The sequence below is a fragment of the Xiphophorus hellerii genome, chromosome 8 (genome assembly GCF_003331165.1).
Source record: "Xiphophorus hellerii strain 12219 chromosome 8, Xiphophorus_hellerii-4.1, whole genome shotgun sequence".
Taxonomy (NCBI): domain Eukaryota; kingdom Metazoa; phylum Chordata; class Actinopteri; order Cyprinodontiformes; family Poeciliidae; genus Xiphophorus; species Xiphophorus hellerii.
The window spans coordinates 13,350,133-13,368,933 of record NC_045679.1 but is presented as its reverse complement, the minus strand read 5'-3'; the positions used below and the strand labels follow the sequence as shown (position 1 = coordinate 13,368,933).

The 18,801-nt window shown below is 38.3% G+C and overlaps 1 protein-coding gene across 7 annotated transcripts in view; it reads right to left on the bottom strand.

Moving 5' to 3' along the window:
- Positions 1–199: 199 nt before the first annotated feature.
- Positions 200–18,801, bottom strand: part of strbp (spermatid perinuclear RNA binding protein) — an 88,597-nt gene continuing 69,995 nt past the window's right edge. For 4 of the 7 annotated variants that reach the window (XM_032569285.1, XM_032569289.1, XM_032569286.1 and 1 more), the window contains 7 exons: positions 18,399–18,607; positions 16,544–16,696; positions 16,135–16,269; positions 15,492–15,632; positions 14,774–14,903; positions 12,777–12,830; positions 6,339–6,433 (listed from right to left, as the gene is read on the bottom strand). In XM_032569285.1, coding sequence (XP_032425176.1) covers positions 6,339–6,433; positions 12,777–12,830; positions 14,774–14,903; positions 15,492–15,632; positions 16,135–16,269; positions 16,544–16,696; positions 18,399–18,607 — 917 coding nt within the window. Of the gene's footprint in view, positions 6,434–9,100; positions 9,652–12,776; positions 12,831–14,773; positions 14,904–15,491; positions 15,633–16,134; positions 16,270–16,543; positions 16,697–18,398; positions 18,608–18,801 lie in introns of those variants that run through there. The other 3 variants (XM_032569287.1, XM_032569290.1, XM_032569291.1) reach the window with 2 other exon arrangements.

Sequence of the window (18,801 nt, the reverse complement as noted above, 5' to 3'; positions counted from 1 at the left end):
TAAGGAATCAGGCAAGTTATCGGAAAGAGAATCATGGACAAGTATTGCGCATTCTTTGGTGCAATTCCCAGATGCCTAAACGTTCCACAATAATCAGTTTAAACAAATATAAGCAAGTATAGCAATCTGATACAGTACAGCCATCTTACTGTTTAGGAAGACGATGATGTCTTAAAAAAAATCAGCAGAAGACAAGAGATTCAGTACTTCCCAAGTTTATTTTCAGTTTGTCAAGCATATTTTATGTCAGCAACAGTGACAAACGAACCTCATTCTCCATCATCAGCGGCTTCTGTTCACCACAACCTCAACACATGTCACAAATTTGATGAATTAATAGATTCTGTGAACAGATCACTTTGTTAAATTATAGGCAGCATCGTAAAACAGTCTTTTTTAAAACCCCTTTTTGTAAAAAAAAAAAAAACAAAATAAAAATTATATTTACACAGAAAAAAAAACAAACCTGAACACTCGTAAGACACTACATTTGTCAAAACGGCATTAATGGAAACAACAAAATCAAATCAAATCTGGAAAGAAATATAAATCTTAACAGGGTAGATGCGCCCAAAGTAACCCTCACACACAGGCAGCTCAAAAGATATATAGATGTTTATATATATTTATGTATATATATGTGTGTGTGTATTCAACCATATATATTCTGTATATATGCTTCTTTACAAAGAAAGCAAGTTTACTCTTCCTATGAGTAAATACATTCTACATGACAATCACTACAGCAACAGTGTACATTCCCAACAGAAATGTTTTGATCATTTTTATCAGGAGGAGCTTCAACAATCAGCGGACCAGAAAGTATGCAACGACATGCTCATTGGGACTGCAGTATTGTGTGCATATGTGCGAACCAGCCACGCCATCGTCCTCTGACACAGATGCACCTACACACACTCGGGGTAAACCATGAGTTCAGCAGTCAGTCAGCTTGCTTTGCTACATTCATCGACACATGAGACGGGAGAGTCGGACGGATCTTCAAAATGCTTCTTCTATTTTAATGCAGCAAATCGCTTGCTTTCAGAGGGTAAGTATGGGAGATTTTTCTTACAAAAAGGTGTTTAAGATTCTCCGTTGGCTCATACCGAACAATGTTCAGGCCTTTTTGTGCGTCAAACGTGGTGCGCACACACCTCCAAACTGTGCATATGACTCCTAGGAGACTTATATATTGGTCAGATTTATGCGACAAAGCCTTTGGAAGTCTTTGGTGTCTGGATTAAACCTGTCCTAGAGGAAAAAAATAAACAGTTTTACCAAAGATTACAGATAAATGAGCTCCAAGCAAAAGCTAAAAGAAAAGTCCCTCCCGACAACTAAACTACTGAACATTTCGCAGCATCTAAAACCTTTTGAGTGTGTTGTTGGGAAGCCAGAACTCCTCCCTCTCCCCTCCCAGCAGAGAGCTATTATGTACAGTGCTACAGACAGCCCCTCATAAAGCACCATGATAATAAACGGAGCAAGTGGGAGATGTGTGTTCTCAGCTAAACATGGCTCAAATCCTCAAGAACAAACAAGGTTCAACCACGTGTGACTCACACTGCACACACACATATATAATCAACAAAGCAGAGAGGATATCACATCATGTATGTGTGCTTGGTTTTTAAAAGCTGACATATTTACATTTGATTACAAGTGTGCTTGGGTGTGTTTGTCTGTTTGCATACGTCTGTCTGTGTGTGTGTGTGTCTGTCAGGTGGCCCTGAGTACGATGTGCAGGTGTATTGCTCATGTGCAATTTGTGCTTTTTTAGAATATCTATTGAAAGACGATTAAAATGTTCGGAAAACCATCACTTCAGCTGACGAAACAGCATTTCACACATAACTCTGTCTAACATGAGGAGTCCGAATCTGTTTCAAATAATGGAGATTAGTCATTTTCTTGTATCACAGCTTTTGTTGGTTGCATGATTACACACACCTGCCAAGAAAAATATCAGTACTAATATCAGTGGATCATTGAAAATATTATTTTTCTACATGATTGCTATGCATATTTGCTTTTATTTATTTATATTTTTGTCTGGGGAAACCATGTGAATGACTCACATCACAATATATAACATCATAATATTTATCAACCTATAATGCAAATGCAATTGATAATGCAAAACAGGGCTCAAGACTTTGAAAAACTGTTTTTTTTTGCCTCAAGTTTGAAACGATCCCGTAGCATTTCAAAGTGACTTTACTCAGCATATTTTGAAGATTTTTCAAAGTTTCTCTTTGGACTTTAGCTGCTATTTCACTCATTTTCTATCCACACTAGCTCACTTTGCAACCTTTAGTTGTACTCCTGTTTGTGCTACCTATTAGGAAATTAAATACAAATTAACTGTGACCTGAAACCAATAAGCACCAACAGCGAATGAGATTCATTAATCATGAGTCCCCAGAAGCAGCACTAAACCGTTTCTCAAAAGAAAAGGATGACGTGTTGGTGGTGACTGACGTGTTCTACTGGCATCTACAGCTAGAACCTCCATCTGGAAATAACAAATCAAACTCAACCATGTTATCGTTCCAAGTTAGAAAATCATTAAACAAGCTGTTAGCAAAACAAACTAATGACATTTTGTACTTTCACTGTAGTTGGGATTGATAGGAAATGTACTTTCTGAGTTGCTGTTACCCTTATCAACTCAAAACTTTGATATATGGAATTCCTGATAGGAATCAAACTGCAATCTTCAAATAATGCACTGCTAAATAAAATAGGATTTATTTTGTCTTTTTGCAAATTGACTCCACAACATATTACTCCAAGTCCTCCCGTATCTCTCATTTAAAATGGTTAGGAAAATGATTATAATTGAAAAACTTATGACAGATTTGAGAACTTCTGTGTAGAGATCACATTTAAAGTTGGGTCTTGGCTAAACTATGTGTTGAACAAAGAACACAGCATCCTTTAAGTTTAGGATCTATTTATTGCATGATCAATTTTGTCTTTGTTGTGCACAAAGCAGCCAAAGTCCAAATAAAGAACTTCATCATGTCTGATGAGACATTGCTTCAAGACAAAAGCAATGCTTAAAAGAAGTCTTACTCCATGGAGGCTAAACGAAATGAATGATGAATGACTCAAGACTTTTGCACAGCCCTGCAGACTGTAACCCAGTTTTACTGTTCCACATATTTCACCATTACTCCGCTCTTAACAAGCGACGCACATTGGGACCTCTGCCTGCTGCAGCGTATTAACGCCTCTTTGACTGTGGATGCGCCTTGTTCTGGACCTTCCCCCTCTGGACCACCTGTGCCACTTCCAGGTCGGCCATGTTTGTCTGAGCTCTCGCTCCGCTGCCTGTCCTCTGCGCGTGGCCGTACAGCCGGGCGCGGCGAGAGGATGGGGTCAGCAGTCAGGGTGACTCCTCCTACGTGTCTGTTCGGTCTGAGGGGAAATGAAAAGGTTGCTCACTGAGGTATGACTGTCTGCCTTATTAATGAGGGCCATCTGGGGAGAGAGCGCAGGGGCAGAGAGAGGAGGCAGAAAAACTCAGCTGACAGGGAAGGTCTGTTTTAACACAACCAAGAGTTACAGCATGCATGTAAAGTCGCCACAGGAGCAAAGCAGAACTACCGTCTAAATCAGACCTTTGGATACGATTATCTCAAATATTAGCTATATAATTTATCAATATCAGTAGTCAACAGATCATGCTTTCTCTTCAGGAGTCGGGATCTGCGTGATTATGCACTTTACAAAAATCCAGCTTTAACAATAAGGACTTGACTTATTGTTTTGAAAAATTAACTTTCAAAGCTTATTGACTTTTTCTCAGATGTCATTCCTGATTAATTTAAGCTCCACAAATCAAAGCCGTGCCCAGTTCAGAGTGAGTAACAGGAGAATCAAAGCCATCTGAAGCACATTCCCTTCGATTTTTCCCTTTGCTGACTGACACCTGGTTTCTTTTAAAGGATGGAAAGAAGAAACAATGCGGGTGAAGAGTTCTGCGAAAGACGTAAACGCCACTAACTTCCCAAGAGGAGATGATCACAGACTCTTGCTGATTCTAGTTTAGCATAAAATAACAACCGAAATAATGTATTTTTTTATTGAACTTTGTGTTCTGCAGGAACTATAAATGCATGTTCATTCAAATCCCCTCAGACACTAGGTTACTAACAAAACGCAACTGAATATGCAGGGACTGTACCGCAACCTTCACTTAAATAAAAAAACAAAAATAAAACAAGGATCTGAAAACGACAGCTTTGGTGTCCAATTAGGGTTCTGTGAAATAGCTATTAGTAGTCAATATACTACTTGAGGAAGAAAGCAGACAAAAAAATGGCTGGATATGGGGAATTCTCACTGGAAAGTGAAGTTAACAATAGATTTAAAGAATATTGTTTATGATTGGTTTCGCCAATCATAAACAACTCAAGCCTTTCCCACCACTTGCCTTTTACATTCAGCAGGTAAGAGGCAAAATATCCCATACATAAGTCGACAGTTCGCGAAAAAGCCAGAACAGAGAGCAACAGGTCATTCAAACATGCACACATGCACCTAAGTTAGAGTCGCCAATGAACCAAACATACAGTTTTGGACTATCAGTGGAGGCTGGAAAAACATGCAAACTTCCCAAAGTGACATCCTGACCAAGATTCAACTAAAGTCAAATGGCCTACCCATTGTGACTCATGCATGTAACCTATGCTGAAAACCATGTAGAGCATATCATATCTGTTTAAATCATGCCAAAGTAATGCAGAGGAAACATCCTAAAGTTGGTCTTAATAAAAAAACGCTCCCTGTTTCTACCATTAGTTTCTGCTGCCTGGACACATACTGACTACTGATAACTCCACAGAACCCCACCTCAGAAAAATCTGCAAATTAGACCAAATTCACAAAAAGTTTTAACAGTTTCCTCAATGATTTTTCTTTTTGATAGTAAAAACCAAACACTATTTCAATGCCCACATGTAAACGTAAGGCAACACAAGTTTAGAACAGATTGAACTGGACTTGAATCTTTAATCAAAGCTTCAGCAAAATGTTACGGAACACAAAATTGGCCAAATGCTGCCTGCGGTTCTCATTGAATAGTTCCTCTTTTCTCTATCTGTAATTAGGTCTGCCAGTAGCTTGTGCTGTATGTGCAGTTAAGCTTTTGCTGCCTCGCCGCCAGCCAACAGGGAAGAGCTGCAAAGATGATAACTTAGGAGTGTGTGAGAAGCCAGCTGTGCTTTTGGACCCTATAAGGCGAACGAGACTGAGCTCACGATTGTTCTGTTGGTTGATGGTTGAGTGTCCATGAATGGCAGAGGGGGAAGAGAGCGGACATTAGAGCAAACGCATACATTAAACGCACATTCAAAGAGTGCTCATAACAATGGTGTTCCCTGCCAGCAGTGAGACTATAAAATGTGCTTTCTGACAGGCAAAAAGTGTGTGTGTGTTCTTTTTTTTTTTTGAGTTGTGTGTACAGCAGGGCACGCCTCTTGTCTGGGGTCCGTCTAAACACACCACAGGCGGCAGAGAGCGTGCTCAGAAAGGCTCAGACAGACATCAAAGACAGAGAAAAGGAGTAAGGAAAGTAGGAAGCATTAATATTCTACTAGCACGGATTAATAGGAATACCAAAGATAATGCATTTTCTAGAACTAGCTTCAATTGCTCAGTGTATATAAAACTGGAAGAAAAGCTATGCTGTGATATTACAGTTACATTTCACTTTATAATTCTAAAATATTTTATAACAATTATTAGACTTTATAGAGTATTTACATAAGTACATCATTATATATTAATGTTATTTTCATCAACACATCGTTATAGAAATACACCATAGGTATATGTGTATATAGTCATGTTATAATCACACATACACACACACACACGTACACCGAATATACAATCAGAATCAGCTATTGCAATGCTGTGTTGAGTAAAACCTCCGTGGGACATTCACATCTTCTCAAGTAGCTTAGAGACGAGTTCAGGTGTATTGCTATACGAAAAGACCAAAGTTCAGCCTACTCTTGCACGTTTCTCGTAAAATCCGAGTATTGCTTTGCGTAAATTTTGCTCTCCTCTGAGGAGGATAATCTGGGTGGAGAGAGAAAAGAAAAGCAGCGGCTCTCTTGTCAGCAGGTAGGACCGTTTCTCTGACCGAACCGAAAACTGCTCCGAGTCTGTGAGCCAATCGTTCCATCGGCCTGGACGGAGTAAAAGGCGACCTCGTTCAGACCGACAGACAAACAAACAGGTGGACGAGTGTGCAGCCAGGTGTCCAGTGGGCAGAGACAGAAAAAAAAGTGTGATGAGTGGCGCCCAACAGCTTCCTGCCTTTAGAAGTCAGAGAAGAGATCCTGCGGACCGAGGTGAATGATAAAAGGAGCGATGGTACGCGGCTGGTAGAAAGGATTGTCAATGAACAGACCACCTGCAGTGATGAAGAGCAGAGACAGAGAGGAGATGTGCTGATTAGAGCAAGACTAAACACTTCCCTTAAAGACTAATGTACTTCAGCTAATGACCGCTCATTCAGCCATTTTATTTAGCAAAAAATATGACTCGTATTTTTCTTCAAGATACTCTGTACTCTATTTTGTAAAACCAATCAACTACATTTGCAATGATCATATACCAAAAAATAAGGAAAAATGGAATTTTTTCTTCTTGACTTCAGTAAACGCATATTAAAACCCCACAAACCCCACACCCAAGAAAACTCGAAAATTAGGTGGAAGAATGAAACCCTTTTGTTTTGCACCCACCTTAAATATCTATGCTACGTTATTATCTCATCATTTCTGTCTGTATATTTTATAATATGCTTTTGTGGATCCAATTGTAAAAAAAAATAAAATAAACCATATTTCTGTCTTGCCACATACTGTATATAATATTTGTGCATCATCTGTGAAGAGCTGCTTCACAGGTGATAATTTATACTCAGTTCCAGGTTCTATACGCAGTCCAAGTGAGCCCAATAGTGATTATTAGTGGAATTAACCAAAAGACAGTGTGTCTGTTGTGCAAGCCACATTAAGCATTCAGCATGCTGATGTGAGTAAATCATCACAGATTTATGCTCGCTTTTATTGACTTCACGAATGGGATCATATGAAAAAGATTATAGAATTTTTAATTTTCTGTTTTGGCCTGTTGTGTGCATTCGTAAAATTTTCTAAATTGTGATCTTAAAATGGGAAGAGCAACTGAAACAAACATGGAGCAGGGGTTATTTCATTAGTCCTCAAAAAGGTCTGAATACAAGCACAGGATGAACTGAATCATAAAATCCCACATGCTTCCAAAACCCTGTAAAAAATGTTTGAGTTAAACTTTTGCAGTTAGGGTTTCATATAGGATTGTACTCAACTAGACTCTTAACTATTAGAAACTTTAAAAAAAAAAAAAAAAAAATCCTTTTTACAAGTCTCAATAATTATTAATACTATATAAGTGTATTTTTTATGGTATTTTATTTTTTGCCCCTAATAAATCTCGGATACTTCAATCTTGTGTGCTCATTATTAGGACAGTATAATAAATATTAGATAAACTTACTGAATTTGTTCTGAATTTAACTATTCATACAGTAAAATTAAAAACAATAACAAAATGGATGAAAACGAGAATAGAAAGCAAGAGAAGAAAGCAAGAAAAAACTGAAGAAAGGAACAGAGGAGGAATAAGAAACAGTGCAGAATGGAAAGAAGACATAAGTAGAAAAGAAAGTGAGAGAGGACACCAGGAAAAAATGAAAGCAAGAAAAGGGCAGAATAGAAAGTAAGGGCACCATGAAGGAAAGAAGTATGAGAGCAAGGAAAGGCAGAAATACACAAGGAAAGACCAAACAGTGGATGCCTACACAAAATGTAGACATCAAGACATGGAAGAAAGTCCAGACTCTTATCCAGACCTGAGAAAAACTGAAGTCAAACTCTGCCATGCTGTGTCGGAACCCTGATATTTCTGTTAATATTAAACATTTTCTTCTGTTTTGCAACATGGAAACTCAAGTAGGGAGTGAAAGAAAATCTGAATATTTTGAGGCTTGCGTTTTAAACAAGATGGAAAAGACAAGAACAAATTCTTCTCTTTTCTGAACTTCAACATAAATACAAAAAAAACACAAACCTCACAGCACAAGAGACAGAAGTAAAAATATCTTCAACCATGTAGATTGAAAGGACAATTCAGATGAAAACAACTATTTATAACCTCATGGAGCTCAACCAACCATTGGACAAAACACTGCCGGTCATGCTTCAGCTGTAGTCATGGAGACGTCATCGAGAAGAGGTGTGTGTGGGGTGTGTTATCCCTCGCTGGCTGGACGAACCAGACATGGTGAAGAGCCAACATAACTGTGTCTTGACTGGCGCTGACTTATGGCTGCGATTTAAATTTACTTTTAAAGTTAAGTAATCTTACAGTGAGTTCACTTCTCGTTAAGGACGACTTGATATCAGTCCAACGATAAACATTTACAGAAAGGAGACACCAATAATCAGAAACAGGAAAACTGATTGTGAAGCGTGGCTCTTTGTCCTGCATTTGTTTTGTGATTTACATTAAGTTCAGATGTTTTCATGTCAAAAATGAAAGAAAAAATGTCTAAGCTTTATAAACAGATTTCTGACTCTGTGCAGAAAATGCAACATAAACAATGCAAGTGACTCAAAACAAAAACAACACAAAACAGCAAAAAAACATTTTTTTCATTCCATCAAATAAAAGCTTGAGAAACAGAGATGAGGTTGAGCAGATGAGGGCAAGACAGAAGATCTCCCAAGAGCACTGCGAATTCATCAATTGTCTTCAGACCTTTTTCTCCCAAGATCTATGAGCTGCAGGTCAAAAGGATGTATTGAGCAGAGCTGATTTACAAGAAAAGATTGACATTAGATGTGAGTAAAAGAATGAGACTGGAATTTATAGGTGCTTATTCAAATGCTTTGAGGTGCAAAACTTGCAAAAAAAAATTGGTGATTCCTCTCTTATTGTGAAGTAAAACTGCTGTAAGGAACATGAATCAAATGCGTTGAGCCTCCATCAGCTGAAAGCCTTCAGATCAGATACAGAACAGGAACTGTTCAGCTTAATTTGAGCTTAACTTTATTACATTTTCAGCATCTTAGATACACTCTTATACATCCTTCACACAGCTCACATTCTTACTTTCTTTATACACAGAAAATGTGACTATATGTGTTGTGAAAGGATATCCTCCCCTTAGCAAAGACTTAACAAAATAATAAAAAGCTCATACAGGCATTTATATATACTTTAGACTCAAAGACTGAGGTAACAATTCACAGTACAAATCCTTCAAGTTTTTTTTTTTAACATTTAAGAACCTGCAGATTTTAAGTTTAAAAAGTTTTTAAACAGTAAGAAAAAACAAAAAAAACAACTCTTATACAAATCTTCAGCTCATTTTTATCCAAATCCCATAATAGAGGGAGTAAAAAAGAACAAAAAAAAAGAGCAAATACAAAAAGCCAAACAGACTGAATTTCCCTTCTAAAAAGAAAAAAAAAGCTTGCTGTATTTGGTATGTGTGTCTCCTGTACTAAAAGAAGTGGTAGTGAGGGACGGGGTAGGCGGGCACTTTCATGACAGGCAACAGAAGCATTCTCTTGGGCAAACCTAGAGAGGAGACATGAGAAGAGCATAGCTCTGCATGAGTGCTGGGCAACAAAAAAAAACAAAAAAACCAAGAGTCTCTATGCTCACTGTAGCACACACTATGCTGTGAGTATGTTCAACAAACACCTGGCAGCTCACAGGCAGTCCTCCCAGATGGAAGGGGTGTTAGGGTGTGAAAGCAGGCAGGAAAGTTTGTGCACGAGGTGACAGAGCTCATTAGTGGTTAAACGAGCCAAGAACGAAGACGAGGGGAGATAAGTGGAAGAAAAAGAACACAATGGACTTTTAGATTTATGTGAAAAAATATATTTCGTTAAACCGTTTAATTTTACGGCTTCTATTGTTGAGATCTGAAACATGGTGACTTACAAAAAAATCACAAAGAGAGATGTAAACAGCTCTGAGTAATTTTTTAAAAGACATTAGCTTTCCATTTGTTGTTGTGTGCTGTCACTCAGCTGTGTTTAGATGTAAGGGTTGTAAGGGACACGTGTCATGGTTTCTACTGTATTGAGCACAAATGACAATATTAAACTCCAAAAGGATATTTAATGTTCAATTGTTATGACATTGAGCTAGATTTGGTATTTAATCTGACAGTGATGCAGATTTAAATTTCATATTTAAAGATTTTAAATCCACCAGATTTGTAAGTTTTCAACTGCCAATACCAATTTTTGTTGGTTCCTTTTTCATTTAAAAACAATTATCCAAGTAGATAAAAGTGCAGCATTCTAACTTTTTTCTAGCCATCTGGTCACTAATAATTCATATTAGGAAGAGTGGTGAATTTGAACCATCTGTGAAAGAGGAATTACCCTCAAACAGAGTTTTACACGTTTTTAAAACAAACATTAAATGTTTGCCGAGTTCACCTTTTTGAGCTTATATTAGCAAATAGCATAGCTAGCATTGCAAAAGCTGTTACCAATTATAATTACAGCAAGTTCCATATGAAGTATGGTTTTAAAAAAAATGAAATGATAAAAGTAAACAACATTGCTGTACTACTGTTTAGCCTTCCTGTTATCTCCTAAAGTCATGTTCTCCCTCATACTCTTACAGCTTAAAAAACATCTTCCTTTGAAAAAACCCCAACAAAAAACACCTTCTACGTGTTTTTGCTAAATTTTTTACTTGAAAACAATTTACTGTGAGTTTTTACTGAATAGCATCTACACTAAAAACAACATCCAATCAGCATGTACACTGATTGGATAAAGTTTACATTTAAAATAGAAATGTACTGAAGAGTTTCTTCAGTACATTTCTATTTCTTCAAGACAAAAATCTTCCAAGGAAAAAAAATATTTTGCAGAGTGTTTTTATTTCATCAGTCCAATCCTAGTTTAGATAGATTTCAGTTCTTTATTGAGATTATTTACCAGTTAAAACAAAAGCTGGGCTTAAAACCCTGCACTGTGGGGGGAAGCTACAGGAATATGGTTTGAAGTGGTATTGTTAGCCCAGGCTACTTGTAAGATGAACCCACGTCTACAGATCTCAACAACATTGCAATGAACAAACAAAAAACTTTATAAGAAGTAGGAAAAATGACAGAAAAAGATAAAAAAAAGAGCAAAAGACTGATGTGAAGGAGAGCTGAAGAGTTTGCACTGTCATGTAGTGAAAACCAGAATTAATAGGAGACACTTCACATTCTGTGTCCAGAGTTAGTTTGATCTAAAAACTCCAAAGCTGCAAAGCAAAGGCTGAAAACAGTGAGAACAAAGGAAGAGTTTTTCATTCTAATTTGTGATAAAAATCTTTGTGACTAATGCCCGTTATTAATATCTTAAATTATGTCTGTAAGACTTTTTGTTGGTCGATTTCTTTATTTAGTAAAAAAAAAAATAAAATAAAGAGGAGTATAAAACAAAAACATACACACCAACCAGTAATGTGAAAAAAACTGCATTATATCCAAATAGAAACATTTCATCACACAGTTCCTTCTGTTTATACTAGTAGCTCCCAAAGATATAAACTTTATTTGTTTACATGACTTTACACCTTATAAAAGCTTCCTGGAGCTTTACACAGTTTCAGTAGTTGTAGTCCATGAAATGCACACAGAATTCAGAGAAGATGATCCAATTTTATATTTGTATTTATTCCCCTGTTTATTATCTTTGCATAAAAATTTTTTTTGTTGACAAAAGTAAAACACTGAACAGCATTTAGGCAGCATGTGCCACACAAGTACGCCAATAAATACAGACTCAGCTGTCGCAATAACCTGCACAAACTGCAAATTCCAGGGAAATGATACTCCTGCCACACGAGCCCTCACTCCACCTAGTACAAACACAAAAAAACTGAGCATTGCTTCATGTTCAGGGCTGCTGGATTCTCAAGGGAGTGTACTAAATGCCTGCTGGAGGCCTCAGTCCAGCTTCTCTTAGCACATAGAGCCCTTTGACAGGCACGCCGTAAGAAGCCCAGAGAGGCCTCTGAATGCTATACGAGTGTACACAACCTGAACAAGGCTGAGTCTGTTGAGGTAAATACGACCGTGTTAATCAGGGGCACAGATGGAGAGAACTAACGATGGTGAAGGTCAATGTGGAATTAAAAAAACTAGTATCTAAATGTTTGAATTTGAGAAGATCTAAGTGACCAGCAGTGAGGAAAAAAAGACATGAAAAGGAGCTGCGATGCAGCGGCAAACTTCCTGTGATCTGCTAATCTTAGTAAGAAAGAGGAGGATAGTGCAGACTGTGCATCCAGTTATTGTGTTAGATGTGGCAGGTGTACAAAGCTGCTGTCTGCCATTTTCTGTTTTCATTAAAGAAACGTGAGTGCAAAGGAGAGTAAATAAAGTTTTACACAATAGAAATGTGGAGCAGGAGAGTCATTAATAGCACAAACAGATCCATGGCAGGAAAAGCGAAGAAATTAAGCTCTGCATATTAATGAAGGTACGCTTAAAAACCCACATCAATTTACAGTAGAACTACATTTAAGAAATGGAAATAATCTGACAAAGGAAGGGTTAAAGAGTTTAGCTGGCAGATGCAGCATCCAGTGCTGCTCTCATTACTCTACCCAGATGTGGTTAGGCACAGATGGAGGTTACACATGGGGGAAGAGAGAGGAGAAAAGAGGCAAGATGAAGCACGTACCGTATGCAGGGGCAGCTGCTGCAGCCGGGCTGTAGCCGTACGGTGTGCCGAAGCCTGTTGAGGAGAGGTTACAGGGTCTAATTCAATCCTGTGCTGGTTTGAGTCCAAGCTAAGTCTCCTACCAGGTTCAGTTATGAACTCTACAGACGTGGCCAAAAGTTGTAGGACTGGCAGATGTTTTTTTTTTTGTTGTTTTTTTTTTACAAAGTTCACTGCTGCAGAGTTCAGAGATCTGTTTGTTCAGATGGTATACTCAATTCTAATTATTTTTTAGAGGCTTTCATTGAAAAATACATTGAAGTATTTATAAGGTAAGAGTTATTTTATTGTACCTGAAAGAAATTCATTGTGGGGCAGGTGTAAACAACAACAAAGTGACATGAATACAGTACATAAAAAAATATACGCCATGCCATGCAAAAATATGCCATGCAGTTCAGCTTGTTCAAGTCAGAACAGTTAAAACCACCAAAGTGAACCATGACATCTAGATAGGGCAACAATTTATTACCTTAAAAAGAAAAATTAAAGCAAGTTATATGATTTATTAAGAAGTAAAACAGAAGCTGGAAGAATAGACTGTATAAAATGATTGCTTGTGCAGCGGACAGGATTGTAACGTTTCCCTGAGGGTCCAAAGTCTCCAAACAGGATAAGGGATGGGTCCTCAGTATCTGTTTTACTAGACTTCTGCAACTCACCTTAGCATCCTGCGCATCAGCTTCAACCCTACATGATGGATTTAAATCCCTGAGCAACTCCACGATCACTTTAGCTGAGACATTCATTCATCACTAAATTGCCCCTGGAAATTTCAGGTCTTTATAAATTTCAGATTTTTTTGGGCAAAGTAATATGTGAAGAGCAGCAGCCCCACATTTGAATGGTCTCAGGATGCTTCACTGTCTACATGACACCGGGTTCTACAGATCTCCCAAATCCCTGAAGGGTTTTCTTCAGCGAAAATAACTACCCCAGGCCTCAACACTGCAATCCAGCAGAATGCAAGTTTCAGTGAGCATTCAGAAACTACTGCACTTTCCTGCTGCCTTTCTGAGCAAGCACTGCCCTGGTGGAAACCTTATCATTAATGGTCCTGGCACTTCCAGGAGTTTTGATGGGCTCAGCCAGTGGTCTCATGATGATTCAATAAATAACTGGTTGGGATGCATTTTAATAGCAACAAAGTGCTTGCTTTGATTTTCCTGAAATTAACCATAGCTCACAAAAGAAGAATGTCACTCTTAATATCAATTCTGTCTTTCTAGTTAAGTCAGCTATGTAGTCCTCAATACACACTTCATCAGCATGATACTAGAAGGTAATTTTGCAGTGAGTTAAAACATAAACTGTTTTTCATCTGACCTATAAACCTATAAAAACTGGAGCAGTGAAGTTAACATAAACCAAGATATTTCAGTCTCAAACCTTTTGGCCATGACTGTACCTGAGTGAATTTTGTAAGTCTTAATAAACAACATAAACATGACAAACTATACAAGATCATGAAGAGGTTTAGAGGCAGCATAAAAACAGAAAAATACTGATTATAACCAAATAAATGCGCAGAAAAATGTCCCGTAGTTACTCAACATGGTGATTGGCCCCTGCTTCAGATTACTGAGGGAAATGAGGAAATGTCTGTGGTTTTTCTATTATAACTAGTTGAATCAAGGTTTGCTTTGTTCTGTTTTTTGTTTTTTTTACAGAGGAATAAGTAAGCAGCCTAAAAGCCAGAGGAAATATATATAAAAAACAGTTAAAGAAAACTAAAACTAACTCCCATATCTAAACAAACTTGTGCACCAAATGTAAGAAAAAAATAGTAGATAATTTTCTGAATATGAATTCCAATATTAAAATAAGGATAAAAGAAAAAAAGAATACATTTGTAAATTATTATTCAATGACAACTAACTGAGGCAGAAAAATCCAGAAACTATGAAGCAACATCTTGAACTGGTTTGCGTCACTATTTTCTCCTGTTTCTCCCTTACCCGGTGTGACGTATCCAGGTGCAGCAGCACTGACGAAGGCTCCTCTTGCCAGCGCCGCTCTTCCTCTTCCTCTTGCTACCTGTGCTGCTACTGCCGAGGCTGCCGCCGCCGCCGCCAGCGCTCCTTTAGTCTAAACATCAACATGTGTGAATGTGACACCAGATCAACCTTGAAAACCTTATGCTTCTGTTGACATTCAGTGCCTTGAAAAACGTTAAAACCCCTTGATCCTTTTCGCAGTTGCCTCGTTATAGGCTATCTTTATTACTTTATTGTGATTTTATGACGCATCAACATAATATAGTGAATAATTTTGGAGTGGAAAAGAATGGATACATAGATCACAACATTTTTTAACAAATAAAACATAATTTGACAATTATGCACCATTTGTTTTTGTCTATCATATAAAATCCCAAGAAAATACTTTGAAGTTTGTGGTTTTGTTTCAAAAGGGCACTTTAAAGCAGCATACAGGTTTAAAGAGATGTGAAAACAAGGCAGTATTGATTGGCTTAACTTGTGAAAACACATCAAACCATTTTATTGATTCCAGCTGGCTGAACAGCATGGACAAATTGTCTTGTCTTGTTTACATCTCACCATTTCTGACTTTCAAAGCTTACGCAGAAAGAATGGCCTGGCTGTTATGTGGTTGTTTCAGATTGAACAGGTCGCCCTCAGTGTCTGGCATGCAGTGAATTGCGTGTCTCATTACCGGAGGCAGGATCTTTTTCTTCTTGTTTGCAGCTGCGTTGGGACCGGAGAAGAGTTTTTCCAGGGCTGCCAAAGCAGCGCTGGCCTTTGCTACTTTTTTGTTGGGGCCAGCCCCGCGAAACTTCTGCCCATCGACCTCCACCTAACGTAGAAAAACACACACACCGAGAGAATCCTCAGAATCTCAGGTGAAGAAATATTTAACGATTACTTTCACATAAAAGAAGCACTGCATTCTAGTAATTTTTGAGAGAGTCTTACTCTGTTGAAATCAATTATTTTCTTTTTTGTTACATCCATTAAAAATGGCTAAATAAAAGTGACTAAACTGTGTGTGTGTTTATTCGTCACCAGTGACTCAGCCGGTGAGATTCGCTGAGTGGACAGCTTGTTTAGTGATGCCCCGCTGTCAAGTAGACCTGCTAATCAATCAGCAGAGTGGTGGAGCAGCCAGGCGTGTTGGAAAACAACCCGCCCCGCAGAGAACGGACCCGCCTCAGGAACCAGACCGACTGATTCTGTGTGCTGGCTGATCAGGCTGCATCTGATTGTGTGTTTCTGCCCCTTTGTGAGTCTTCCTTCACCGTGGGAGTACATAGATGACAAAAGCACTTCCGCAGATGTTTTCATCCATACGTTCTCACCTCCATCACAAAGCGTTTGTCGTGGCTGCCTCCACTCTCAGAGATCAGCTCGTATTTGAGGCCTCGTCGCTTCTCGTTCAGCTCCATTACAGGATTCTTCCCACTTGCCGTCAGGATGGGACCCTGAGTTCGCACCTTGGTGGTGAAAAGAATAAATTAATATGAACTGACTTTAAGGCTTTGTTCAAAAACACCGCTAACAGTAAACCTGGGAGACGGAGTGTAACATGCGAAGGAAGTCGCTAAGAAGTGAGCGGAGCATGACAGAGAAGATCTAACAACAGTACAGAAACCGCAATGTTTTTTTTCTGCATTTGCAATGCTGTATTTCAGTCAATGTTTTTCACTTTTTAATCTGAGAAAAAATTGCATTTGAACTGGGTGGAAAGTCCATTTTCAAAATCCTCACCTCCAGCGTGTTGGAACCATCTGAGGAGTGTGTTGGGTTATTGCTAGAGTGTGAGGATGTCTCGCTCTTCCCCTCGCTGTCAGACTTCTCATCTGAGCTCATGGGGTCCAGATCTGAGTCGAAACCTGTCGGGTAGCCCATCGCCTGGAGAACCTTAGGTGGGAAAAAAACAAAAATGAAGACAATGAAAAAAAATCTGTAGCAAATTTATTTTATCAAGACTTATAGAGCCTTATAGCGCAGAAAGGAAATAGGATTTCCATAATACCAATTTTATCCTTCCAACAGAGTGAAAAACACTCCAGTGTAGCAGCAGATTACTATAGAAACAATGCAAAAGTTGTATGGAGTCATATATCCTTCCTGCTTTTAATGCCCAAAAGAACAACAAAGTATAGAAGAGAGAGAAGATAGAAGAAGGAGAAAAAGAGGATCTGCTTGCAGTTGGCGATTGTGTCAAAGCTGCTGAGCCAGTCACTTTTGTGACTGGGTGGCAGTGAGATGGAATAAAAGATGAAAAAGACGAAGCCTCAAAAAGAAAAGCACTGAGTGAGAAGGAGAATAGAAAAAGGTGAAAAGACAGAGAGAAAGAACCTTTTGGGAAGTGAGTGGATGGCGGATTATCCCAGCTCTGTGGACTGGAGAGCCTTTTTGTTCACAAGCACTTTAGGATTACAAGGATTTGCCCACACCCATTATTTCTCACACAAACATTAACACTAACATCTTTGTTAATAAATAAAGGTGTTATAGCTGCTAATGCCATTTATACACATTTCTATTCAATTGTTATAGGCCGATATGTACATGTTTCATACCGTCCTAATCCTTTACGTTTAAGAATAAAAAATTTTTCTCCTTCCCAATCAGCCTTCCTAAAAATAATTACAGCTAAAAGTCATGGGAAAAGAAGAAGAAACTGGATCATTAATAATTCATCATTGGCTTAACAGTGAAAAGTGCATCATAATAAACATACTGGAAATAAAAAGACTCTGATCTGATCGTTAAAATTTCCAACTACATTTGATAATTAAACTGAAAACCAGACGCCATCTCTTTCTAAACAGCCTCAAAAATCAATCAGGCAGTCGTGCATTTTGACTTCTTTCTGTAAGAAGAGCTGGTAGAGAGGTTCAAACAAAACCATGTATTGGGTATCTTGAGATTCCCAGACTATGATAACTTGTAGTAAAAACAGATGGTATCAGTATGTATTTATTAAAAAAGTTTAAAGAAACTTTATTAAAAATGGCTGGAAACTCTTGCTTCTGTACAAACCTAGATGCATGTAAACTAACCAATTAGGAATAAAAATCCAGAGGAAAGCCTCTGTTGGGTGGCAGGTGGTTCAGAAAAATATTTTTACTGAGTACAGAGTGAAAAGTGCTACTGTTACCCAAACTTAAAACTTTCAGCCTTTAAAATGTGCCATTCTCCCTCGCTTTTGAAGCAATCGACAAAACTATATAACTGTGTAAAGGTTTCGATTAATCTCCATTAGTGAGTTTCTGTCCAGTTCAGGACTGATCAGACAACAATATGTTAGATTTTGAACAAATGCAGATTTATTAAAAACTGAAGTAGCCCTTTAATTTAACAGAAGCTAGTAATTAGATAATAACTTCAGTGCCTTTAGGTATTAAAGCCACATCTTCTTTCAGTAGTTACATCATTCACAGCTGGTTATCATTTACTGATGCAAACAAACAGAAAACTTTTTTTCACCCTCCTTGAGTGATCCATATCAAAACCAGGCAATGATTATTTTACATTTCCATCAGTGGGTATCTGTCAGACAGCTTAGCTGCCCATTATCCTCTCTTCGCATCGTTTCCTGCATTTTCCACCTCACCTTGACAGCAACATGGAGCTTGGCTGTCTTCTTGGAGGAGCCGGACGCTTCATAGACGGTTCCGTCCACATCCACAGACATGGTGAAGACCGGGGCGTGGACTGGCCCCGACTGGGACAGCAGGCGGTACTGCAGCCCGGGTCGGATCTGGTTCAAGCGCATCAGGGCGTTCATTGGCTGGTTGGAGTCTATGGCTTTACTGTCGAGGACTGCGGCAATTACAGATGGAAAATTTCCACATTAAAAAGGCGATTTAATAGTGGTTTGTCAAGCTGCAGCAATTAGACCAACTTCAAATATTCAGAAATGTACTAATAAATCATATTCTTTAATGCATTTCACTCTAGCCAGCAGTTTGTATTATTATTACAGATGACTTCATTTTTCAACTCCTCATTAGATC